General features: G+C 43.6%; 1 protein-coding gene across 4 annotated transcripts in view; it reads right to left on the reverse strand.

Annotated features, from left to right (window-relative positions):
• ARID1A (AT-rich interaction domain 1A) overlaps positions 1–27,239 on the reverse strand; it is a 69,791-nt gene that overhangs the window by 25,778 nt on the left and 16,774 nt on the right. For all 4 annotated transcript variants that reach the window (XM_026014534.2, XM_026014533.2, XM_072750666.1 and 1 more), the window contains exons 2-4: positions 18,200–18,412; positions 16,408–16,860; positions 15,069–15,185 (exon numbers count right to left, since the gene is read on the reverse strand). In XM_026014534.2, the coding sequence (XP_025870319.2) occupies positions 15,069–15,185; positions 16,408–16,860; positions 18,200–18,412 (783 nt within the window). The remainder of the gene's footprint in view (positions 1–15,068; positions 15,186–16,407; positions 16,861–18,199; positions 18,413–27,239) is intronic.

Below are 27,239 nucleotides of genomic sequence, written 5' to 3' on the forward strand. Positions count from 1 at the left end.
TTCAAAGACAGGAAGAGCTTTGTGGGGATAACGCCTTCACAGCCAGCACAGCTTCCCTGGCCCTTCACCCTCACCCTAGGGACAATGCTCACAGCCCCTCCAAGGACTCTTCTGGACCCACCGTGGCAGGACTGATGGCACTGTGCAGATTCTGCCTGTAGGACCAGAGCAGGACCAGGCCAGATCCTCCCCTAAGTTATCAGTGAGCAGAAAAACACCAAGCACACAAAAGACAACATGTTTGATGAGTTACTCAATGAATAATCTACTCAAAAGCATCCTCTTTAGACCCATTCTCTAGTAGTCTTCTTTCCTTTAACCTTGATCCCCCACCATAATCCCACACCTGAGCTCTAGACCTCCACATGGAGGGGATTCTTGGGTGCTGGCATGGAGGGAACAAACTCTCCTGTCTAAAACTGCAAAGTACGACCCCCAAATAGGCCCTGGCCACTTGGGTAAGAGAACTTGATAGAACTGCAGTGCAGGGAAGGAACGTCTGGAAAGGAGGCTGTCGGGAGGCGGGGCTCTGTCACTGGAGAAATTTCAATCTAATTACAAAAATACAAGAACCTGCTGTTCTAATCTACCTCGGCAAAATCTCTTGACGTAGGTTTGCCCCTTTGGGTGGGGGCCTAGGGCGTTTCTGAGGTAAGAAAGGGGAGAAGAAAGACCATGGGCCTGCCTGCACTCCTGCGGTGGGAGCCCCTGCGAACAGCAGCTCGGCCACTGCAGCAGCCATTGATTTTCCAGGGGTCGATATTCTGCTCCCACAGATCTGCTCGGCTAGAGGTTTAATCACATTGAGTGCTTCTGCTCAACATCTCCCCTGCACTTCCCCCTCCCCAAACCAATAAAACAAACACCAAACACAAGGGGAGTCAGCAATGGGTAGATGTATCTCCCCACAGCTGGCCCCCACCGCCAAAAATTCTAAATACCAGCTCCAAGGGAGCTGGGCTACATGGCAGTTCGCTACATGGGCAGTTCGCACGAAGCTGCAGGGACAGACCCATAGGTGCCAGAGAACCTCTTAACCCATTGCCTAAGGCTCCCATACATACCCTTCTAATAATTCTGAGATTTTACATTAAAAACTCTAGTTTCCCAACTTGTGTGTGTGTGTGGGGGGAGATCCTAGAACTCCCACAGTGTAGCAATTGGTTGAAACCTTGTTTTCCAGTTTGTCACAGTCCCCACCAGGTGTATTACCTACCTGACCTGCCTTGGACACACACCCCTCCCCTGCAAAGGCTTCTCACTTGGGCCAGGAGAGGATGTCTTAACTAGTCAGAAACCACCTCTTGGCCAAAAATGTACAGTGCTTTAAGGGTCACTAGCTAACAGACTCAAATCTGGAAGAAAAAAAAAAATGAAACTGGGTCAGAGCTGGGCCTGAGTTAGAGCAGTCAAGAACAGTGCATATTTATGGAATAGGGCTGTTCTAATCCCAGCAGGAAATGAGCACTGTAAAGCTCAAGAAAGCAAAGAAGTTAGGAACCCCCTACTTTCCCCAAGTTAAGCATTTCCTGTTAGGAAAGCCAACCACACAGACCTTATTCCACCATGATCAGCTGAAATCCTAGAACTTGAGCAAGGAGGGTGGGAAAAGGGGGAGAGGAAGGAAACAGAAAAGAAGTCAGAGTTCTAGATATGAGAAGTCTAAGGGAGAGGGGGTGTGGCCTTAGGCTTCCACCTCCTCTAGCTGCCCCTCAGAATTATAGCAACCAGAAAGCAAGCAAGGATGCAGTGTGCATAAACAGGGAAGGCAAGGTTGGCACTGTGCTGAATGAACACAGCTTAGACCAAGGTCTACGGAGCTCAATGGCCTCCTTGGTTTGGCATTTAATCCCCTAAATTTATATTTGCCAGTGGTCTTCCCTACTATGGCCTACTGGTTTAGATAAAATCCAAAGATTTGGGGGAAGGTATGGAACAAACATCTGAAAATAGGGAACAAATAGCATCTTAAGCCAGAAAAGACAGGCACCAACCCAAACACCCAAAACCAGAAGAACAACTCTGAACACAGGAAAGACATAGTCAAGTTCTAAAAGGAGAAGATGAGGGGCACCTGGGTGGCTCAGTGATTAGGCGTCTGCCTTTGGCTCAGGGCATGATCCTGGGGTCCCAGAATCAAGTCCCGAATCAGGCTCCCCAAGGATCACGCCGAGCCAAAGGCAGATGCGCAACCACTGAGCCAGCCAGTGCATCCATGACCACCCAGGCATCCATGACCAACTATTCTTAAGAGTTCCTCTGAACACTGATCCTGTTTGTTTGGAACTTTTTCTTCTACCTTCCCCAGAATGTCAGGAAATTACCTTCACTTATCTCCATAAACAATATTCAATATTCCTCCCATATCAAAGCTGGCCTTAAAGGGCAGGTTGGCTGACTCTCAGCTTGAGCCTTCAACTCTTAGTTTCCACTTTCAACAAGACCTGGCTTCTTAGCTTCCTTGGGAAAGGTCAAATGGGAAGCAAGCTAGCCATATGAAGGTGAGCTCTGCCCAATGGCAATCAGAGACTATGTCACAATACCAGCCAATTCCATGTGGATACCAACTGGGGAAGATGGAGAAGTTCAGGCTGTGGAAGTGGATGGCATAAGAGAGCAAGCACTGGCCCCCAAAGGTTGAATGCCAAATATGTTAGAAACATGGTGGGGAAAGAAAGACAACAGAATTCTATGCCTGATTTATCAGGTATGTTAATATAGCTCCATATACCAGGGGTCCTCCCCTCTGGACCAAGTTTGGTGGAACAGATTCTCACTCTGGTGTAGGAGGGTCCTCATGGCTTCTGAAGGATAGCATTTCTAGGAGGACTTGGTTTATTACTTGTTTGAAAAGCCCAATACCCCTCTAAACCCCAAGGACAAATGAGAAACAGCTTGGCAATCACACATCTGGGGGCTAGCTTTCTGATTTTGCTGGTCTTTTTAGAGAAGGACAATGGCAGAAGCCAGGGCATGTACTTCACTGAGGTAATCTCCCAAACAGCTTTGCAGAAGGTTATAAAAGCACCAATAGGAGAGAGGGGAAAGTAGGGTAGGAGTGGAAGAAAGCCATGGTCACCAAGGCAACTGAGTTCATCCATATGTTGACTCAGGAATTGTAGGAAATTCTAGTTTTTGAGGTTTCTTCCTTCCAGAATATTTCCTACATCTTCCCGGAGAGTAGACCTAAATCCAGAAGCTACAGTATCACTACCTTTGCCCAGAAATCTCAGCCCCACATTTCTACACACCTCTTCCTCCTCTCCAAAGAGAAGAGAATATGGCATTTTTTCTTTCTCTTCAGCTTTTTACCTATACTTCTTTTTTTTTTTTTTTTTAAGATTTTATTTATTTATTCATGAGAGTCACACAGAGAGAGGCACAGACATAGGCAGAGGGAGAAGCAGGCTCCCTTCAGGGACCCTGATGCAGGACTCAATCCCAAGACCCCGGGATCATGACCTGAGCCAAAGGCAAATGGTCAACCACTGAGCCACCCAGGTGCCCCTTTACCGATCCTTTATAGGAATTGGTCCTAATAGTGAAAACACTGGACTATAAGTCAGGGAACTGAACGTTCTGATTTACTAAATGACCTTGGGCAAGTCCATTGCCCTTTCTGGGCCTTCGGTTCCTCATATGTAAGTAAGGTAAGGAATAAGGGGGATGGTTGTAATTTTTGTGTTGGTGCAGTGAATATTCTGCTCAGGCTACCTCCATCCCACTGAGGTTAAAAAGCTAAAAAAAGGGATCCCTGGGTGGCGCAGCGGTTTGGCGCCTGCCTTTGGCCCAGGGCGTGATCCTGGAGACCCGGGATCGAATCCCACATCGGGCTCTCGGTGCATGGAGCCTGCTTCTCCCTCTGCCCTTGTTTCTGCCTCTCTCTCTCTCTCTGTGACTATCATAAATAAATAAAAATTAAAAAAAAAAAAAAAAAGCTAAAAAAACCCCACATTTCCCAGAATCCCTTGTGAATGGGTTTAGATACAATTCAGGTTCTACTAATTAGAAGCAAACTCAAGATTAGATCAAAGTATGGCAGAGACCATATTTCTGTCTCTTTTACTTGTTCCTACAACAGCATTTTGGCTTCCTCTTCCAGTAAACTGGATGCTGCTTCTGGTGGCAGCAGCTGCTCCTTCTTGACTCTAGCTTACTAATCCCTGGATAGCAGACTTAGAGCAATTAATATGATAGTGGCTCAAAGATAGGAGTTTCCCTGGTGGGTCAATCTAGTTTTAGGTCCTGCTCCTGAAGGACAAGCCTAGAGCATGCTTGCTTCCTCAATCTTTCTAGCAATTTTGTAAGTTCAACTCCCTATATTAAATCCCTCTCTATTAAACATACCTAGGCCTAGGGTTCGGTATAGAAACCACTCCATCTGACACAGGATTATCAGATGATCCCCCAAAGAGTAGTTGTGAAGAAGAGAGAAGGACAGAATTATCGACAAGGCATATTCTCTGCTAAGACAACATCTTCTGGGGAAAATGGGTAAGATGGAAGAGCCTTAGAACTTTACAATACATTTGTCCAGAACAAGCTCCTTCAATTCTTCCCTTTTTTAAAACCTCCCTGTACTTTCTCCCTCCCACTCTAACCCCAGGGTGGGGGGGTGGGGTGGCTATTGAACTGCTCACACAGGATAGAAGGCTGAGTCAGCACATGCTTTCTTTCCATCACTATACTCTCTGCAAGCTTTTACTCTGCTGAGGATAGCATTACCTGCCCAACCCCATGTAAGTATTCTCTGGACTTTAGGGAGGTTTGGGATAAAAAGGGTACCAAGTGTCTTCTGCAGTAGCAAGAAATAGGCTTGTAAAGCTCCAGGTGAAAAAGAACCAGTCCTGACAACACTGCACAGCTGAGGAACGAAGACAGGTTTGGCTGCAAAAAATCCCAGCTCATCTTCTTGTAGCAATTTCTGGTCTAAGCAAAGAGCGACCAGCTTCCTGTAGCGGGGCTAGGGACAAACTGAAGAACAAGGTCAAATCCAAGGGGTATGGTTTGCTTGGTGGGAAAGAGGTATACTTCCTGCCAGTCCTCAGAAGGGCTAACTGATCCCAGGAGCCATCATACCAGAAGTAAGGCTCAGTTAGTTTTCAGACTGAAGTTCTTCTGAAGAAAACAAAAGGTTCTAGCAAGAGGAATCTGTGTGAGACACACAGGCAGGAAGCAGAGCTGAGCCACCAGTGACTAGAATAGAAACAGGAAATGGGCCCAGGGACAAGCATACAGTAATGTGCTGCAAGCAGCACAGGCTCTGGCAGGCACCAGGCAGTATCAAGGGCTGGAACAGCGTGACTAAGATGGAGAAGCGGATTGGCTAGCCCTGCCAGAGAACCAGCGTTCTAGAGAAGGGATGGCTACTTGCACAAGGTACACGCTGCTCTGAGCAGTCTGGGCAGATATGACAGAGGGGGTGGGAATTTCCTTTCTGAGACTTTTTAAGAGCACCTGGGCTACAATTCAAGGGGAGCAAGCATAGATACCCAGTCAGATACAAAGAAAACAGGTCACCAACCTCAGAAAGGCCCAGCTTCTCTGAATACCAAAATTGCTAGTGGCATTTTTGTTACCCCCTTGAAAATAAGCCATCAAAAGCCTAGGCAAAAACTGTTGGCCTGTTTCCTTTTACCGTGAAATGTGACAAAAGGCAACACAGTGTAAAATTTAAATCCTTCAAGCATTTCAATTTTTTAAACCTTCAGAGGATTTCTGTCACTCCCCCCAGGAAACCTACACAACAAAAAGCTGGTTCCCAAGCTCAGGTGGGCAGCAAGAACCTGGTGCTGCCCAGCACAGGTTTACCAAGTGGGACTAGCTGCCCTGGCACAGGCACTAGATGCAGACCTGATGCCCAAGCAGAGGTGCCTGCATAATGCTGGGCCAACATGAAGAAACTGGGGAAGAAATCCCAGAGAAAGTATTCCAGCTAGGTTCTGAAGCCACAGTAGGAGTCTGCTGGGTATTCAAAGAGAGTGGGAGGGTAGGTGGGCAGACATCTTTAGCAAGAAGACAATGGCAGGAAGGACCGGGGGTTGTGAGGAGCTTGAGACACACCCAAGAGGCTGGAGAAGAGGCTACACAGGTCTGCTGGGAGCTGCAGATGGCCCCACAATGGGGTCAGGCCTGTAGATACAGGGAACCAGGGCCCCCAGAGCACTGTAGAACAACAGGTGGTGGTCTCCCACTCCTATCCACACTCAGAGATTCTTGAAATTTTATTAGACACAGTAAAACTCCAAAGTCCCCAGCTTGATATTTCATTTGAAAATTTTACTCTCAGTTCTCAGGGTCTAACTCCTTGCTTCTAAACCATTAGACAAATGAATCACCTGGGGATCTTGTTAACGGTGTTGGGATTCAATAAAGCTGTGCGGGACCCAAGAACCTGCATTTCTAAGACAATTCCCAGGTGATGTCTGTGCTGCTAGATAATGGACCACATTTTTTCAGGAGCAAGGATCTACCTGATTAACATCAGCATTAATCAGGACACTGTGCTCTAAGAAGAAAGGCACTGAACAAGGCTTGCTTCCATCCAACCCAAGGGGAACCAAACTCTAGTCAACTTTTCACATTTTGAGGTGATTCCCTAGTTCCTCTAGCTGACCCGTCCTATCAGTTTGGGCATGTTTCCTCTCCCACCCCTCCCTGTACCTCAGCTGTCCTTCTCATAACTCATCTGTGCCTCCATGACAAGAAATCCAGGGAAAACAAAAGTGAAATCCTTTCAGGACAAGTCTAGTAAATATTAAATGGTATAGGGGTTGAGGCTTTTGGCTGACCTTAAAGAGAGGATTAAGATTGTCCAAGCCTTTCTTCTGCTGGGTGGGATGCTAGAGGAAAATACTTAATTTGAAATATCAGATAGAGCTGGACTAAAATCCTAGTTCTGACCGTTAGTTTCTTTCTTTAAGATTTTATCTATCTAAATAAAAAAAGGTTTTCTCTTTCTCTCTCTCTCTTTCTCTCTATCGGGGAGAGAGAGAGAGAGAGAAAATGGGCAGAGAGGAGGGGCAGAGGGAGAGGGAGAAGCAGGATGCCTGCTGAGCAGGGAGTTTGACATGGGACTCAATCCCAGGACCCTGAGATCATGACCTGAATTAAAGGCAGATGCTTAACTGACTGAGACACCCAGGCACCCCTCCTCTTAGTTTCTTCTAATACGAAAAAGGAGTGGTTACTAGGTATGTTTCAATTCCTGCTCTTCTAGGAGGATTGGTGTTGCCTGTAAGCTCTGTTCCTGGCCTCACTCCTGCCCTCTTAATATCTGGATTCCACAGGAACAACATAGTTCCCCTCCCATTTCCTCTTTCCAGATCACTGTAACCCAAGTTCTGAGAACATCACAGTAGTAAAACATGAGTGCTAGCTAATAGCTACAGTGTTATTAAGTGAAATCTAAAGGAAGGGCTTGGAAACCCAAGTGATTTAAAGGAAAAAATTTGTAATTAATTTAACAAACATTAAAAATCCTAATCCTCTTCTCCACCTCATATCCAGCATCAATAACCTCCACTCCTACCTAACCAGAAGAAACAAGTATGATCCAGCACTTTGACAGCAGTCTCTAAGACTTTTCCAGTCAAGGGTATAGTGTCCTTTGTGAGCTAACCCAGTGAGTGCCCTTGATTGCTTTCCTTCACAACTCCTGAAAGAGAAGTCTGTTTATACCCTCCTAATATTCTGCCAGCATCTCCACCCTTCTATCTATCTGCCTTATACACATGCGGGTCTTCAGATGAAGTAGAGGAATTTGGGCTGATTCAGCTGCCCCCTCCCTTCAATGCCTTTCAAGAATGCTCTTTGCCTTTACACCTTTCCCGGTTCATTTCCTTTCCTCTAACCCTCAGAAATCAGGTCCTCTCCACATCTATAAAGGATCCCAATAACCTGCTGCCTGACAAATCCAACTTTATACTCTTTGAAATATAAATGTGATGTGGACCATTCCCCCTTCCTTTTGGCTTTCATAAATATGATAATCCTGGTCCTCCTCCGAGCTCACCAGCTATTTGCTGGGCAAAGGCACTGTCCAGGGCTCTCATTGGCTCCTCTCTCCATAAGCCATGGCCTGGGAGGCCTCCTTCATTCCATTGTTAACTATGAATTACACCACAGACAGACATTTCCCCAACTCGAACCAGACAACTCTTAACCAACTTGCAGTCTCCTATATCCAACTAGCAGCTAAACATTTGTCTTTAAACATTTCACTACATGGAACTTACCTTCTCCTCCAAAAATGTGTTTTCCTATTAAGCTTTCTATTTTTGTCAATGAGATCTTTCTCCCCACCTCATCTCAGGTCTATAGTCTTTCCTGCACAAATCAGAGCTGGGACTAGGCTGGCTATGCAAAGAGACAGAGGGGAACAACTCCATACCTCTCATCAAAATTATTCCAACAGTTGAACTTCTTCCCTTGCTTCCAGACTCTCTCCTTTGCAAACCACACTATACACGAATGGATTGTTTTTTTTTTAACGTTATTTTTATCATTTTACTGCTCCAATAGCCTATCTGCAGGTCTGTAAGATCAAATTCATATGGCTTAGTAGGCCCACTAGGGCCCTAACCCCTGTAATCTAGCTCTCCTTTCTGTTACTCCCTACCCCCTAGAAGCCTAATCCTCATCAATCCCTCAGTATCAGCTATACTATACCCCACCCCTACCTGGCCTCTGCTCAGGCTAGATTTTTCCTTTCCAACCTCCCAAGTATGTCCATAACTAAGGTCATTTTAAATTCTGCCATGATGTTTTCCCTCAACTACTCAGACATAAATGATCACCGACTTGACCAAATTTTCAGAAAGCACCCATTGTAACACTCAGGCATACATTCTTCTATTTGTTTTATTAACGAAACAAAGAGGATACTCAAGGGCAGCAACCATGTCATATCACAGGCTACTTCTCAGAAGGCATCAAAGTCTAACCCTTGTCTAATGCCTGTCTGCCTTCTATAGAATATCCACAGCAAACAGTGTGCTAGCTTTTACTCGAGGGACAGGAAACTTATCCACTGTTTTTTGTTTTAAATATTCTCATCCTCCAGATCACAAAAGAACTTGTATCACCCTTGGGCTTAAACCTATAGGCAACAGGTAGTCAGAGGTTTGTTTTTGTTTTTTTTTTAAAGAGAAAGAGAGGCAGAGACACAGGAGGAGGGAGAAGCAGGCTCCATGCCGGGAGCCGGACTCAGGATTTGATCCCGGGACTCCAGGATCGCGCCCCGGGCCAAAGGCAGGCGCCAAACCACTGAGCCACCCAGGGATCCCCCTAGTCAGAGGTTTTTAAAGCAGTAATGTTAACTTGCCAGATTTCTTTTTAAAGATTTATTTATTTGAGAGAGAGAGAGAGAGAGAGAGAGAGAGAAAGAAAGAGAGAGAGAAGCAGACTCCCCACCAAGTGGGGAGCCAGATGATGATTCAGGGTTCGATCTCAGGACCCTGAGCCCAAACCAAGAAGAGTCACTTAACTAAGCCACCCAGGTGCCCCCAGGGTTGATTTTTTTTTTTTAAAAGATGACTAGTCTGATGATTATGGAAGGAAAATAAACAGAACCACCAGGGGCAAGGCACTAGGTAGGAGGTAAAAGGGGCCTTTAAAAAGGGGGGCAGGGGCAATGGGTAGGACAGGGGAAGCCAGATTCGAAAGCCATTTCTGAGGTAGACTAGGAGGAGGTGACCAACTTTTGGAAGGGATCCAGTGATGTGTGCCACATGGAAAACTTCCAGGGTGGTACTGAAAGTGCAAAGACTACACACAGTGTTTCTCTCAAGTCTCTTTTCTTTCCACCATTTTCAAGCCATAGCCTTCCCTCCAGATCACCAAGAGTCACCACTGTTGTATTCAGTTACCACTGTGGCTTCCTAGTCTAGTAATTTTTTTTCCTTCCCTTTTCAAAGGGCTACTACCTAAACTCACTGTTATTTAAGTATGGTTTTTGGAACTTCAGCACCACCTGAGAGCTTGCTAGAAATGCAAATTCTTAGCTCCCCTCCTTATACCCACTTAATTAGAACCTCTCTGGGTAGAGGTCAGTAATCTGTGTTTTAATTAATCTCCAGATGATTCTCAGTGCATGCTTAAGTTTGAGAAGCACTGATCTGGTTAACCTTTCCAGATCTGGGCTTTCGATCCTATATCCATTTTCCACCACTGAATGGAAACTCTATCTCAAGACTAAAATGTAAATTTACAAATGTGCCTCAGTAAGAAAAAAATTGGGAAACATTCACTAGAGAAACCACACATACTTGAATGAATCACTTAAACAGAAGCTTTTATTTTATTTTTTTTAATTTTTCTAAACTTTTATTTATTTATGATAGTCACAGAGAGAGAGAGAGAGAGAGAGAGAGAGAGAGAGAGAGAGGCAGAGATATAGGCAGAGGGAGAAGCAGGCTCCACGCACCGGGAGCCCAATGTGGGATTCGATCCCGGGTCTCCAGGATCATGCCCTGGGCCAAAGGCAGGCGCCAAACCGCTGCGCCACCCAGGGATCCCTAAACAGAAGCTTTTAAAGACGCAATTCCAGGTCATTCCCAGAAATGATTATAATTGAAAGTCAGATACCAATTTTCAGATAAGACCCTTAAAGATTTTGCCCCACGCTCAAGAAAATTAGAGACTTAATGAAACACCTTAGGCAGCTCGGGTGGCTCAGTGGTTTAGCACTGCCTTCAGCCCAGGGCGGGATCCTGGAGACCCGAGATCAAGCCCCACGTCAGGCTCCCTGCATGGAGCCTGCTTCTCCCTCTGCCTGTGTCTCTGCCGCGCTCTCTCTCTCTCTCTCTCTCTCATTAATAAATAAATAAGATCTTCAAAAAATAAATATATAAAAGTTAAAAAAAAGAAAAAAGAAAAGAAACACCTAAAGGTTTGTTCACCCATTCCTTACAAGAACTTTCTTACCATAAGGTGAAGTAGTGGCTCTTTTATAAGATAGATGACAAACCCTAACCCCTTCTTAAAGCAATTATTAGAAAGCATAAATAAATTCATCTGTCCTCTAAATGAAGTTTGGGCCTTCCTTTAAGGCTGTGATACCTGCCTTGCCCTAGCAGTGAAAACAATTTTACAATATGGTCAAGCTGTCCCCTGTCAGCCATACACTTTGTGAATGAACAACGTAATAAATACTGCTTAGGTTCATTTGTTCACTGAATTGGAGACTACTTTATGCCATGCACTATGATGGCCAAGAGCAAGACAGAGACAGTCAGCCCTCACTGAGCTTGTGTTAAATAATTGAAGTTACACTTAAGATAAATACTGACTGAAAACATGGGTGCTAAGATAGTCTGTTTTAGCAAAGGAAGCTGACACAGTTTGGATTATGAATCTCTACCAGGGCTACAAATCAATCACAGCTTCTAACCATAGCAGAGCCCAAGTCCCCCCAGCCCCTCAAATGATTCAGAACTCTGTGAACCCTGGACATTGTTTTTTTTTTTTTTAAAGATTTTATTTATTTATTCGTGAGAGACACAGAGAGGCAGAGACATAGAAGAGGGAGGAGAAGCAGGCTCCATGCAAGGAGCCTGATGTGGGACTCGATCCCAGGACCCCAGGATCACGACCTGAGCCAAAGGCAGATGCTCAATCACTGAGCCACCCAGGCGTCCCCTGGCCATTGGTTTTTAAAGATCATTTGCTCCTCAGGTAATTCTAAGATGCAGCCAAGGTAGAGAACCACTGGTCTGGGGCATCATGTGATAGGTGTTAGGGGCACATAGATCAGTAACACAGTGCCTGCTCCCCCAAGCTTACCATCAAATGAAGAGACCCAAATGTAGAGGTATTAGCAAAGTGCTCTAGTGACATGAAGCAAACAAACCTCAGATATAGGATAGTATTTTTCTTGGTACACGGGTAGGGAAGTGATCCCAGAGGGCTATATAAGGTGCTTTTACCTATGTTAGAAAGGTCTGCTTTCTTTCTTTCTTTTTTTTTTTTTTAAAGGTTTTATTTATTTATTCATGAGAGAGACACAGAGAGAGGCAGAGACATAGGCAGAGGGAGAAACAGGCTCCATGCAGGGAGCCTGACGTGGGACTCGATCCCAGGACTCCAGGATCACGCCCTGGGCCAAAGGCAGGCACCAAACCGCTGAGCCACCCAGGTGCCCCAAGGTCTGCTTTCTAAAGATGGGTCCTGAGGCACCGAATCATTCTTTACACCTTTTAAGAAGTCTTAAATATTGCAGAGGTGTTTGTTTGTTTGTTTGTTTGTTTGTTTGTTTGTTTGTTTTTAGGCAAAAACTGCCTTTAGCCAGTGAGGGCATCAGAGCAGTTATTTAGGCTGAGTTTTGACATTTGATCAGGAAGGAGTTTTCTGAGGAAATAATCTTGAAGATGTAGTCTGAAATATGAATAAGAGGAGTTAGGAGGAAATGTGTATTAGACAAAAGGAAAGGCCTGTGCAGAGATCTAGACACAGAAAAAAGCATGGGGCTTTACAAAACCTAGACAAAGTCCATAGCAAGGCAAAGGGCAAAGAAGTATGAAGTAGATGTTCTCAAAGTGTCACCCCTGGTCTAGTAGCAACAGCAGTATCAAGAAATTTGTTAGAAATGTAGTCTCAGTCCTCCTTCCAGACCTAAATCAGAAGCAGGGGGCAGCGTATGTAATATAAAGGATTTTGGATTCTATTCTAAGATTAATGAAAAACAGTTGAGAAGTTTTAAATAGAGGGATAACATAACCAGGATAAAAGCAGCTAAATGGTTTGGCATTAATAGCTGAGCAAAAACTCAAAATCTAATTTTTGTAATAATCAGGATCAGAAATCATGAGTCTTTAAATCAAGGGTCACAATCATAATGCCCTTAGGGCTAACTGGATAAGGTGAATGAGCAAAGAGGGGAATGTGAAAATGGGAGAGGCTTAGCTTCTCTTCTGGAGCCAAATACAAAGAGGTGCCCCATAAACATCTGCTGAGTGAAGGAATGCACCAGCAAACCTAGGGATTCCTTGACACAACTGCTTCAGAAAAGAATGGGCCTCTTCTAGGGAATCCCGACTTCTTTCTTCAAATGTGACCGTTTCCCAGCCTGGCTAGGCAAATCTGGCATCAAACCAAAATTTCAAAGAATAACCACCTTTTGTTTCTTAGTCCAAGTAGCAGAGGGATAAAAAGCAATTCAACAAACAACATGCCAATAACCCAGCCAGCTCACCTCCCACATAGAGCTTCTACCACAGAGCAAATGACCCATTTGGATGAATCTATAGTAGAAGCCTGAGTTTGGGAATGCTCCTTGTGATAGGCTGCCCAGGAACAATCCTCCCCTGGGCCCACGAAGCTGCCAGTGCCTTCACTTCAGCAGGTCAAATCAGAAGCCCTGGATTTGACAATACAAGGCTCTCAACCCTTAGAAGACATGCAATGTGTTTGTATGCTAGGCTTCTCAGGACTGAAAAATAACAAATACAGTTCTGCTGGAAGATTACTAGGAGCAAGCAGAAACTTTTTGATGGGGAACAACTTAAAACATTGGCAAAAATCCACTGATTTGGTTTCTTGCCACAGTTGCACCTCACTCATTTAGCTACAGACCACAGATGATGAGGGAGTAGTTACATTTCTGACTGAATCAGGTTAAAAAACACATTCCAGTCAAGTTTGGGATGCAGAAAAGGACTGCAACAGTAATTAATGAAAAGGGAACAACAAGGGATTGCCTTATTCAGACATACCCTCACCCAATTCCTTAACTGAGAAAGTCAACAGTTTCAGGGTCCCATCTGACAGGGGCTATGCACCCTGGCCTGAGATGCCTGTTATAACAGGTACTGAGGGATCCCATAGACCTTGCCCTATCCAGGTAATGCTCAGAGATCTTCAGGGAAAGCCACAAGAGGCTTTGTGATGAAGAGAGTTCTTGCCTCCTACCTATTCCTTAAAAATCCAGAAACCATTTTCTCCCAAGTCAGAAGAACTAAAGAGATACCTTTAAGTAGAATCAAGATTTCAAAAGACTTATCTAGACATGTATGGCTGAATTTCTATTTACTAAAGCAGGATTTGTAATGGAGGGTTTGCTACCAACTATCTTATTAGATTTTAGAGTAGCCCATTTCATTCCTGTGCCCAGTAGATTAACTTTCACAGCCTGTGTAACTTGTTCACATATACCACTAGAGCTAAGACTAGGGGTAAATGTTCCCAGAACCTGTCTACTATTATCTAGTTGGTACTGTCTCTCAGGTATCAAATATAGTCCCTATGCCCTCTGAGGAGATGATGAGAATGTTTGACATTTATGCAGTGCCCACAATGCATGAACACTCTATTTTGATCTATCTCATGTTAATAACCACCCCACAAAGTGGGTTCTTTAGGTTCATTTTACAGATGCAAAAAAGAAGGCATGGGAAGGTTAAGTGACTTGCCCAAGGCTACAGAGTTAGTGGCAGAGTCAAAATGCAGACTCAGGAACTCTGGCTCTAGAGCCCAAGCTTTTCATCAGCAGACCATACTGCCTTTCTCAGGATACAGTCAGTCCATCCATAAACACCAATCAAGCATCTGGGCACCAAGCACTCCACTAGACAAAAGAACCTATTCACACAAAGGACCAGAAAAACTGCTTTTACTCAGCCCATGATCAATGTGACATTCCATGCTGGATGCACCCCAGATCCTACGTCCTAGCCAAACATTAAGACAAAACCCTAAAAATTTAGCCCTCAAAAGTAAGGTCAAAATAACCCTGAAACTTCGCTCAACTTTGATGGAGAGCAGACAGAGCTTATAACATCTTCATCTTCTCTGTCCCTTACCTGGTCCATGCCTCAGAGCCCAAGATTTAAAAAACAAAACACAAAATTAAAAAAACTCTATAGAGATCACCAAACCTACTTCCCAGGCAGCAAGCCAAAACAGACATTCCACAAGTCATCCATAAATTTCTATTTAGAATTTTCAACCTGAATTCAAGAAATAGCTCATTGTTTATTTAGGCCACATCACCAAAACATCCAACCAGAAGCCAGTTTTCTTTGCTTTTTTCTCTGCTCCATCACCTTTCAGAGGTTGGCAAGAATACTCACAGGCAAGCTTGAGGGTCTTGACTGAAGACTCAGGTTCATATCTTCTTGTCCTCCCTTACTGGAGGTCATTGAGGGGGCTGAGGATGCCTGAGACCCAAATGAATCTTGAGATAACTCCTAAAATAAGAAAAACAAATGCTGTGAAGGCCTGGTACTGGTAAACCAGGCAAGCTTGCTTCATCGTAAAAGGGCTATAGGACTGACTGTCTCACGGAGGACAGGTGGGAGCAAGAAACTCCCCAAGTGTCCTCTATATTATCTGAAAGCAGAAAAATATAAGGTATGGCTCATAAGACAAGAATATCAATGAATACTGGGTGACATATAGAATTGTTCAATCATTATACTGTACACCTGAAACTAATTTAACACTATGTTAACTGGAATTACAATAAAAACTTAAAAACAAAGTTGCTGGTTTAATTAAAAAAAAAAAAAAAAAGAATATCAATAGTGGATTAAGACTCTGAACAGCACTGCTGACCATCTATCAGCACAGATAGCTATTCCTTGGGGTTAAATGCTGAAGTATGGCTAACTAGAAGTTTTATCCATCAAGGAATGAAAGCAATTAAAAAACAAAACAAAACCAAAAAAACAACCTCATGCTAGAATCTCTGCATTAAAATGAGTACTGCTTCCTTCAAAGACATTGCCTTAGGATAAGATATTTATTCCAATAATGCCCAGAATCATTAGTGGACCTGTCAGGACTGTTACTTCTTCTCATTTTTGCTCTTTAAAGAATAAAGCCCAAATTGTTATTTTTAGGGTTCTTCATCTACCTTATTCAGAGACATGGCTACAAACATATTTTCGCTATTTCCTAAAATCAAATCCACCTTTAACAAATGAAAGGACTTGCCACCACTGAGAATATTCTAAAGAATGTAATGTGAGCTCTGATGGCAATTTCAAATGAAGGGGTCCAAAATATTTTGAGCAATAGCAGAATGTGATGGCAGTTGGAATGAAAGTACAGTATAGCCTCCTAAAGTAACTTTTTAAAAAAAACCACTCACTTGGATGATCAAGTTCTGAATGCTAGGTTATAAAATAAAAACAAAAACAGTCCCATTATCTTTAGTTTCTTATCTGTCTATGTAACTTTCCATTGCCTTATTTCTTCATCAGTAAGAAGAGCCACAGGTATTTTATGCAGTTAAGAAGGTTATGCCTTTATTAGTTCAATCAATCTAGTTAGCATGTTTACCCAGAGTTTAATTGGTTTTTAAGTGCACATTAGAGAACCAATTTGTATGGCAAAGTCCTCCTGACACCAAGCCCCGAGCTGCCTGTGGTCACACACGGGGAAGGGCAAGAGGCAGGGCCACCTTACCTGCGGCGGAGGGAAGCGCTGCTGGGAATAGGCAGTTTGCTGTGACTGCTGAGACTGGGGCTGAGGGTATGCAGCCTGCTGGGAGAGCGTCGAGGAGGCTGGCTGCTGAGGTTGCTGCTGCTGGTAGGGAGACTGTGCCTGTGGCTGTGAGTAGGGGGGCTGGCTCTGGGGGTGCTGCTGGGTGGTGGGCTGCTGGGAGGGGTATGGAGTTGGGGACTGCTGATGTGGAGGCTGGGATGGCTGCTGGGAATAGGGAGGCTGAGAAGCCTGGAGCTGTGGTGGCTGAGACTGTGGCTGCTGCTGATAGGAAGGCTGGGCGTGAGGGTTTTGGGACGGTGGCTGCTGGGAGTAGGGCGGCTGCTGCTGCTGGGGGTGAGGACTTTGCTGGTTGTAATATGGAGTTTGGCCCTGTTGACCATACCCACTGGGGCCTTGTTGTCCATAAGGAGGAATCTGTAGAAAAGGAAAGGATACTTTTAGCAGACTCTTCTGGATGAATAAAGGTATTCCGTCAGAAGCTATAGTCTGAGGAGGAGCATAAAAAGCAGGTATGCCAAGCCTCCCATCTAGAAGATCCATGGTTTTTCCTACTATGCCTTTCTAAACCAAGCCAGGAAGGACAGCCCAGCTGGGTTACTAGTTGGTTTGTCTACAAGCGGACTGCATTCATTCACAGAAAACTTACACTAACATTTGGGCAACTTAACACGAGTTCAAGAGCAGCCGTTTTCACCAATGAACTTCCTCTTTATCATGGTTTAAGACTGTTCTATAAGCATTAGGAATCTATATCCTAGCCACAACGAATAGTCAATAGCAGCCTGGCTAAGGCGACTGAAAACCTAGGGTTTAGTAACCCAGACAGCATGCAAATCACTAAGCTACTCTGGTTCTCTTTTCAGTCTTCATTAAAAAAGTATCTGAGAGCCTACCTGCTTACTTGTACCAGGCACAATTCTAGCATTTGCAGGGTGGGGCAAGGTGGGGTGTGTGTATTTGATAAATTGGCCAAAAGAAAAAAAAAAAAAAACATCCAATAATATCCACCCATCTCTCCATCTTCTCATTGGAAAAAAAAACACCCAAAAACAAAAAAACTCCCCAAAGTGACAGTATCCTATTTTCCACATTTAAGGGCATATTTTGCTAGAATTCTTAGAAGTGAAGTTAGGTTTTATATTCTATCCATCTCTGTTTTCAGTATGAGTATTACTCAAATATAAATGATAGAAAATGCTGTCAAAACAAAAAATGACAATAAAAAGATAATGGTGCAGATGGCCAGACAAAAGGAGATGAGGGAAATCTTAACATTTTTAACAGCACTGTTAGCATCACTACTGTTCAATCTTCCCCTTTTCTTCTATTCCCAGTCCCTCCTAATCATTGAAAATCAGATGCTATATATTGAAGACTTCAGGAAACATCAAAGGCCCTTTCCATCCCCAGGGCACACAATAAAGGGCTTTTCTTGATTGTAGTAGATAGGTGCCCAGCTCCTGCCTTTTTTCCACACCTCCTTCAGAGATCACCACTCAGTGGGTATCAGCAGGCCAGCCAGGTCAAAGGACACAGATATGTACAGCCTGTGGCCAGGGAGCAGTTTTTCTTTGTGCATACATGGGATGATGCCCACAATCTTGGCCTTGTAAGTAGCATATTGTAGCCAACTGAGCTCTTGGCCTATGCTCCTTTCGAGAGGTTCAGATGCCAAAGACTCATTCTGATTCTACAGCTCAAGACCACATCCTGGACAGCAACAAGGGTTAAGGTAATTGGAGTCATCATCTACCTGCTGTGCATAAGAGAGGCCACCCATGGCACTCTGCGCCCGGCCTTGCATGGCCATCGGGTACCGCTGCGGGGTCTGGGACCCATATGGCTGCCCTGGGTACCCATGTCCTTGCTGCGGTCCTGATGAAGGTCCCTGTTGTTGCGAGTATGGGTTAGTCCCGCCATATGGCTGAGGTCTCATCTTGCCCATCTGATCCATTGGACTGGATGGCTACAAAATAAAAAGCATTTCATTAACCTGAAGCTTTGATAGCCTCTGGCCAATATGAACATAAACCCAAGCGTACAGGTCTGTATGCCACAAAGGAAAACAGTTACTGTGAAAAAGTAGTGGTACAGACCAGTAATCCTTGGGCAAGTCATTTAATCTTCCTCAGAACCTTGATTCTGCCATATGCAAAATGTGAATACCACCATGAAAGCTATGCACTACCTTTATAAGTGTGGTACTACTTGAGATCCAAGGGACAGGCCAGGTGTGGAGCAATGAATATATGTACTCTGTGGTGTAGAAAATCAGAACAAAGATCCTTCATTGGGAAAGGACGGTGCTGTTATACTCTGCCATGATCTTATTCAACACCACCAAAACTAATGCTTCAATACTGTAGTTGGGAATTCCTTTTTTTTGGGGGGGGGGGGGGAATTCAAATATATAAGCATGTAGACTTTTCCATTCTTTAATCGTGGAATCTTTTTTTTCTTGCCTATCTGTAACCTGTTCACACTATGGCACAAGCACTTACATTTGTGCTTTCTTCCAAATGGATAATGTGGCTAAGTTATAGTTGTTGACTCTGAATTTAGAGCCTTGGGCATTTCAACTAAAAAGTTCATCTTGAATATTAAAGGTAATATTCAAGAGTTTGAATGTGTACGGAGGATAGAACCTTTGTCTCCTTAAAGGACAAGATATAGAGGTACACCAATAATGGAAGTTCAAAATACAATTCACAAGTATTTGGCTACAAACACAGCTTTCTTTCAGCTCTTTGTGGGACAATCGGGTCATTCACTTTCTGACACAATTCTATCCTATTGGATCTGTATAGGTAGGACAGAGCCCAGCATGTTTTCCAGCCAGAGATACCTACCTATATCAATGGGGATAAGAGTAGGGGGTGTCTCTAAACACCTTAAATAGATACACCCAAGTTGAAGATTAGGCCTGGACTTGACACAAAACTTGAGAACTGAGTCTTAAATTGGGAATGGGGAACAGATATTAATACTCTGGGCCTGAATATCATTAGCTCTGAAATTAAGGAGTTCAGTGGTTCTCAAACTTTAGCAGGCATCAAAATCACCTACAGGGCTTGGTAATACATAGGCTGATGAGACTCATCCCTAAGGTGTCTGATTCTACAGGTTCAGGGTTGGGCCTAGGTTATATACTGGTAATAGTTCCATGGTGATTTTGATGCTGCTGGTCCAGAGGCCACACTTTAAGAACCACTGGTCTAGATTAAACTTAAGGTCCCTTCCTGTTACTGCTATTCAGTAGTTAATATTCTATAACTTAAGGTAGATAAGACCTTAAAAAAACAACAAAAGCCCTCTAAGATAAGTGGAGGGAGGTACATTCAGATAACTGGTTCTCTGCACATTTCTTTTGGGGGCAGAGTACTACCTAAATATTTTTATAATAGAGGGAGAGTTGAACTGTCATGAGGAAAATGGGTAAGACAAAAGCCACAGAAACTCTTTTAAACACCAAGAGGGAAAAAGCAAAGGCAAATTCTTAGGCTGCAGCAAAGTCTGAGCTAAAAAGGTAACAGTGAGGATGGAAGCACCCTTCTAGTTTCTAAACTACAGTGAACCATAGTAAAATTGTATCCCAAATCACTACTGCATGTCAATATTACTAAAGTGATGTTTCTAACAATCCCATCTAAACAATATTTGCGCAAGTCCTCCCTCTGTATCAGAAGCCCCAAAAAAGTCTGTCATTAATTTTGGAGCTACATGAATTCTTTGGGGACTGTTTAGGAAATTCAAATTTAACAACTGGACTAGTGAGTAATAAATAGCATGTGGTCTTCCCCAGATACACTTAGCAATGAAGCCAAAACATCACCAGTCTATCCCAAAAAGAGCTCAGGGGCTTACACAGCCACATTATGCTGCATATAACGACCAGATCCTCATCTCATCCCCAACTGCAGCTGCTGTCCATGTGGCCCTCAAGTGAAGAGACTACATTTCCTGAACAGAGAGACTAGCCCACTCTAGGTATCTCTGTCAATCCAGGTCTCCTCATAACACAAGAGGGGCAGTCATTACCATGGTTACTGTGGAGCTTCTAGAGCAGGAGCTATCAACCAGGGCTACAGATCAGAATTTTCTGTGAGGCCGCACAAATGCCTGGGTCTCTCCCCAGAGATTCCAACTTAGTGAATCTGGAAGGGCTTGGGCTTCCCCATCCCTTCCACCCCTTAAGATTCTTGGCTGACTCTAATGTATACTATTAACTGAGATCTAGAGACACCCTGTCCAATAAAATTTTCTGTGACATGTGACAGGTATTTAAAAATATGGCTAGTGTAACTGAGAAACTGAATTATTTTTATTTACTTTTAATCAAATTCAAATAACCACATGTGGCTAGTGACTGTCATATTGGACCGCACAGTTCTAGAGCAATGCTCAAAAATAGTTTTCATCTTTCCCTGTTCACCAATAGCTCCAAACTTCCTATTTACATCCGGTACAGTATTGCATAGAAACAGTAAAGAATGTAGTAAGTCTGTAAACTTGAGCTCAAATCCTAACTCTATCACTGTCTGATATTGAACATAAGTCCATCTAAACAGAGAAAACTTTTTCACCTAAAATGCACATAACTTGGAGCGCCTGGGTGCCTCAGTCAGTTGAGCACCCAACTCTTGGCTTCAGCTCAGGTCATAATCTCAGGGTTGTGAGATCAAGCCCCACCTGGGGCTCCACGCTCAGCAGGGAGTCTGCTTAGGATTCTCTCCCTCTGCCCCTTCCCCACCCTCAATAAATAAATCTTGAAAAACAAAAATAAAATGCACATAACACACTACACACAGTCCCTGGTATTTAAATGTCCAATAAGTAGTAACTATTATCGATAATGATAAATAGTGCTTCTGCCTGGCTCTAAAGCCCTCCACAGTGTACTCCAGTTCTACACATTTTTCAGTTTCACATCCACCTAGGCATGCTTAGCTCTACACAATGGTATCCTGCCTTGCCCTCCTATCCACAATGGCTTTCACTAGCAGAAACAACCCTTCAACAGGAAGGCACTTCCCATTCTTCAACACACTCTCAATCTGCCACATTTCTAAATGTCCTAGAGTAAATTCAGTCAGAATTGTAAGATTTACCACTTAATTGTCTAGTTAACTGACCGCATCTCTCAAGACTAGGAAGCCAGAGATTGGGTGTTTTTCCCTTCAAAGTCCTTTAGTGCAGAGCTAGGGGTCAGTAACTCCAATGTGCTAGGTTGCCCTACTGTAAAAAGTAGGTAGGGGACACTATGGGGAGAAAGCCCAGATCAAATCATCTAGCCATAGGGCCAGGGTGCACCCTAAACTAGGCTATGACTTTGAGGGAAGAAAAAAAAATGTGGATTGAACTGAAAGAAAAAAAGAGGGCAGGGTGGAACAAACAGCCAAGGGAAAACAAGCACACTTTTGAGAAGATTCTTATGTGCCATCCTACACCAGAGAAGTCTTCAAACTGCAAAGACATCCTCAAACATACTGCTTAAAAACAAAAAGTCACCTTTTGCTCCCTCATATCTAGGTTCCTGTACTCCCAATGGAGGACAGTTACTTAAGAGGGGGATAGATAATAAAGGTTTCAAGGATTCCTCTATCAACTTTAGGAAATCTTTGTAGGCCAAAAATAAATGCAAGTCAAAGAAATTCTTATTCTAAAAATAAAATTAAGACATTTCCCCTTCCTGGACATCAGATTTCTGACCCCTTCCCTTCACCAAACATTTATCACCAACAGAATCAGCAGCATTGCAAACTAAAATATACTCAGTTCAAACAATCTGACTACTCTGGTCTCATGTCAAAGTTAAACATCTGTTCGTATCAGAAGAGGTAGAGACCTAACTCACACTTCTGACATTTAAAACTATTGTGAAAAAAAATAAATAAATAAAACTATTGTGAAAGATTTGTGATTTGTAGTTATAGATGAAATGCCATCTTACAATCTCTCATAACAGAGAAGGGGCCTTAAATCATCACTAATCAGTTTTATTGGAAAATAGCAATTTTAAGCCAGAAAAATTCCTACTACATGCAAGACAGAAAAGCCAGTATCAGCAGTCAAGCAGGCACCAAGGAAGAGGCAGGGGATGGCAAACACCAAACTCTGGTTGCAAAGAGCCAGAGATTCCACTCTAGGAATGATGGAGAAGAAACTCTTTCAATAGGAAACCACAGGAGTAGACTACTGTGATTACACTTCAAAAGCAAAGGCTCTGCCACAAAGACACATAAATGAGAGGAAAATGCTGTCCCCTTGATCAGGAAAGTAGGGCCCCTTGCTATATACTCTCCTGCATTCATTAAAAAATAAAAATAAAAAAGAGGGAGAGAGCCATAAGGAAAAAAAAATCCAATTCCATCTACCACTTATCTCTTTCCAGATCACTGGCCATGTCACAAACTGTGTGCCAAATAAACGCATCAGAAGATGCAGTTTAGGGGCATCAAAGGCAAGGATGCCTAGTAGGCTAGATCCTCTGAATATATTCAGAACAGCTTGTTGACTAAGCTTTTGCTTAGAGTCCCTCTATTCCAGGCAAAAGAAATTATATGCCCCTCCAGACCAGTGGGCTAATGGGATCCCTTACAACTTCTTATTGCACCAAGGAAAGCCCTAACAACCCTCAGGATTGCTGAGATAGAACTTCAAATTTTTCAAATTCTGACTGTGACTGAGAAGACAGCAGAGAAGACCACCCTCAATGCCCTCTTCCTTCAAACTTCCAAGTAGAAAGATACTATTCACCAAAATGTATCACACCATTCTGTAGTGGCACCAAGAAAGATAAACTTAATTTTCCTGAAATAAAAGTCCAACCTAAGAAAGCTCTGGCTTCAGTCTCAACCCAAAGATACAGAAAGGAAGTGACCAGGCAGCAAATGTTTAAGGAACCAGATTTGGTACCCAAAGACTGGAAAGAACAGGAGTAGAGATGGATGGGCCAGGGCTGCAGAAAAGGTGTCCATCAGAAACAAGTCTTGACTACCATTTGTTCTGTCATCTTAAATGCCAACTAGTTGGGGTCAGTATAAACTTAGTGCCATAACCTGGAATTTGGACATTTAAATATTATTTCTTACTCCTTGTGCTTTCAATTCATTCCTGGCCAGATTTGTTGTATGACTTTTAATAATAACAATAAAAAAAGGCATCCCTGGCTCTTTAACCGAAAGAACCCCCTAATTGATTCCCACAGTAATTAACCTGCATTTTACCTCAGAGAGCGGTAGTTAAGGAAGTCGGCACTGCTATTTATAACTCATCTCAAATTGAGGGCAGACTGCCTAAAATCTAACACATCCCAGCTGTACTCCTGTTTGAACTGGGGCCAAGGGAATTTTTTAAAGCAATCTTGGCACCGAATGAATGACACCAACAGTATGAGAGCGCGAGCGGTTGTGTTGTGGTGACGTAGCACTGGAGGTGGAATGGGAGGGGGCCAGTGTACTGTGATCCCTCTCGTGCACGCCTGCTGCTTGCTGAGTCCCAGTACAGTAAGCTGGGAACCGCCCACTGAGAGCCAAACACAGGAAAAGGCTTTTCCTGTGGAACGCCTTGAAGTGAGAAACACATGGCTAATCTGCATAAACGCGAAGCCACACCGCCCCTGCCAGGAAGGTTAGTGCTCGTAATCTCTGGCCATGAAGCTGGCTGCCTGGGAGGACTTGGACTGGGGCCTGATAACCCAGAAAGAGCCGAGAGAACAGATGGGTAAGGACCCCGGCAGAAAACAGCCCCAGGTCACGTGACTCGCCACATGGCCCCGCCAGCACAAACTATTGTCTGGCTGCGGAGCTCCCATACAAAGGCACCCGGCCTCAGCTTCCTGTGATTACAGGGAAAGGCGGCAGCTGTTGATCCAGTTCCCGTTTGGGACCCTCCCCTGTTGAGGAGCATTCCAGGCAGGGACAAATATAAAAGGTAAGGCCTCTCCCAATCAACGCTTTCAGCTTCCCCCAAGCTCCACGTGGCTCCACTGGGATCCTAGGATGGACAGAGTAGACAACCCTAAAAAGAACTACCCTTTTTACCTTGGTACACAATAATTAACCAGAGTAAATTATTCTCATTGTGCCCTCTTCCCCAGCCACATCTGTATCCAAACCTCTTCAGCCTTTTCTTACTCTTCCAGTATTTCACGGCTGGGAAAATTGGTCAAGGACCCCTACCCAACCTGAAGAGAAACTGCCCAGAAACCTGCTTGTTTAGTTCCATCCTCAGATTCTGTCTCCTAAAATAAGGAGACTTCTTTCATTTTGTTTTGCATTTTAAGCAGTCAGGTTTCCCTACTGTTCATGGGCCTAGGATGACAATAAGACATTCCTTAACCTCCAATTTGGCCTCACCCAGAGACAGTATTTAAGATTTTTCTGAAGCTAAGCTGATAGGAAAAAACAAAACAAAACAAAACAAAACAAAAAAAACCTCATCAGACCAACACCTGACCCAGGAAATCAAACCCACTCAGCCTAAAATTGTTATCCTCCTTAACCTGAGAATCACACCCCAAAATTTCTACTTTACGAGAGATGAAAAGCAATTCATTCTAGTTACTAGTTCAAGTTCTAAGCAACTGGTCATCTGCCTCTGGGAGAGAGAAATTACCACTATCACTGCAAAGAGGTATAAAAAAACTTTAAAAATTCTCTAAGTGTCCAAATTGAATGTAAATTTAAAAATCCAACTCAAAAGTTCTATCAACCCTATTCTGTTTACAGAAATGATTCTAGAAAATTAGGGCGTGTTCCTCCTTTGCAGACTAAGAACTCATTTCAAAGCCATCACCTGAAGCACCAGCCTAACCAAATCCCTAGGAGAGGCTGCACTCAGACATCAGACAACCTTCCAACCCATACTCTGTCTCTAAAGTGATAGAGAACAAGGTGCCTCTCTCCCTGGCTCAGAGATATTTAGGCTAACTATGCTCTTTCCAAATCAGATGACCAGAGAAAACTCTCTAAGGGTAGAAAAAAAGAGACCAAAGAAGTAAATCATTGAATCACCTAGCAAACTCAAACAGATTATGAGAGCCAACTGTAATAACCACCTCACAGCTGTCCACCCAAATGAGGCATGCCAGAAAAACCACAACCAGGTGGCTGCTATTTTCTTTATTTCTTCTTTGGTTCCAGAAAGAGTCCTTCAAATAATGCAGCAATAGCACCAAACTAATGAACTCAACAAATGATAAAGTCCTCATCCAGAGCACTTTCATTAGCCACCTTTCACAGAGAATATGCTCTTCTGAAAATGATGAAGATCACTTTTTTGAAAGGCCAAATTTACCTAACCAATCTCTCCCATTTCCAACGAATTACAAAAGCCTCTGAGGAAACCACACAGCTTCTTGAAAAAGAATTCCTCTTTAGGTACTGCTTCAATCCCAGGTTTTAAAAACAGTAAGGCCCCAAGAAGATGATTAAACAGGAACTGAAATGCCATTTGATAAAATTAAACATCCTCTTCTTTACAACTTTTTAATCTCAAGAGTAAGGGAGCAGCACAACATGGTAAAGAGTACTAGACTGAAAGGACACCTGGGTCCTCATCCTAGTTCTCTGACCAACTCCCTGGGGTAGACTGGGGATGGCAGGGTGGGGGGAGGGGAGCGGTAGCAAAGTACTAACCAGGTTGTACCTTAACCTCCTCAGCAACACAGTGGAATCCTGCCCTCCAGATTCTGAATCAGCAGCTCTGGGACAAGGCCAGAAATCTCCTCAGGCGATTCTCATGTCCAGTCTGGGAGCATTTGGGCCACATGCCCTCTTTCCAAAACTCCTCCCATCTCCAGTACCAAGGACTCTAGAACTCAGATGCACATTCAGTTTCCTTAACCAAACAATGGTCTAAAGAGGGCATTGCCTGGCCAATAGAGAAACCACCAGGAATGCACCTCAGATTCCCAGATTCCCAAATAAATAAGCAGCATTCTCAGTCAAAAGCCAAGCTTTCCCAAATTCCTCTACCAAGTCCCTACATTGTCCTGTTCACCTAAACATGTATCACTAACATACTATGTACTTATCCTGTTCATGTCTCTATCCTAGGCTAGACTATAAGCTCCAGGTTGGCAAAGACTTGTGTGTAAAACAAACTTTCCTTCTTTAAAAGTAGGAAAAGAAAGAGGACTGTGGAAGAGAAAGTGAAATTCTAGAGGCCTTGCAATTCCTAACCTCATTCTTGCAGAGAAAATGCTTTGGCCCTGGGTGGCCAGTCCTACACAATGGTTAAGAGCTCTGCCTTTGCAAGGTCTTCGACTTCTCCATCCCTCAGTTTCTGCATCAACAGAATAGAGACAATAGTAGCACTCTTTAGGCTGAATGAACCGAGTTAATACATTAAAACAAAACCCTCTTCCTCAAACCAGTTGGACATACTCTGGCCTCACCCATCTCCACCAGGAATACACTTTCTTTAGGTATATTAGTATAGCTCTCTTCCACATCAAGTAACACTTTAACTTGGCCTTCCCTGGTGAACGCATCTAAAATTTCAATCCCATGGGGAACCTGGGTAGCTCAGTGGTTGAGCATCTATCTGCCTTTGGCTCAGGTCATGATCCCAGGATCCTGGGATTGAGTCCTATATTGGGCTCCCCGCAGGGAGTCTGCTTCTCCCCTCTGCCTAGGTCCCTGCCTCTCTGTGTCTCTCATGAATAAATAAATAAAATTTTAAAATAAATAAATAAACAAAATTTCAATCCTGCACACCTTAGACCTGGTCCATGATTAACTTTTCTCCTGAGCATGTATCACTAGAAGACTATGGTTTACTACTGATCT

This window comes from Vulpes vulpes, chromosome 2 (assembly GCF_048418805.1).
Source record: "Vulpes vulpes isolate BD-2025 chromosome 2, VulVul3, whole genome shotgun sequence".
In the NCBI taxonomy this organism is placed as follows: Eukaryota; Metazoa; Chordata; class Mammalia; order Carnivora; family Canidae; genus Vulpes; species Vulpes vulpes.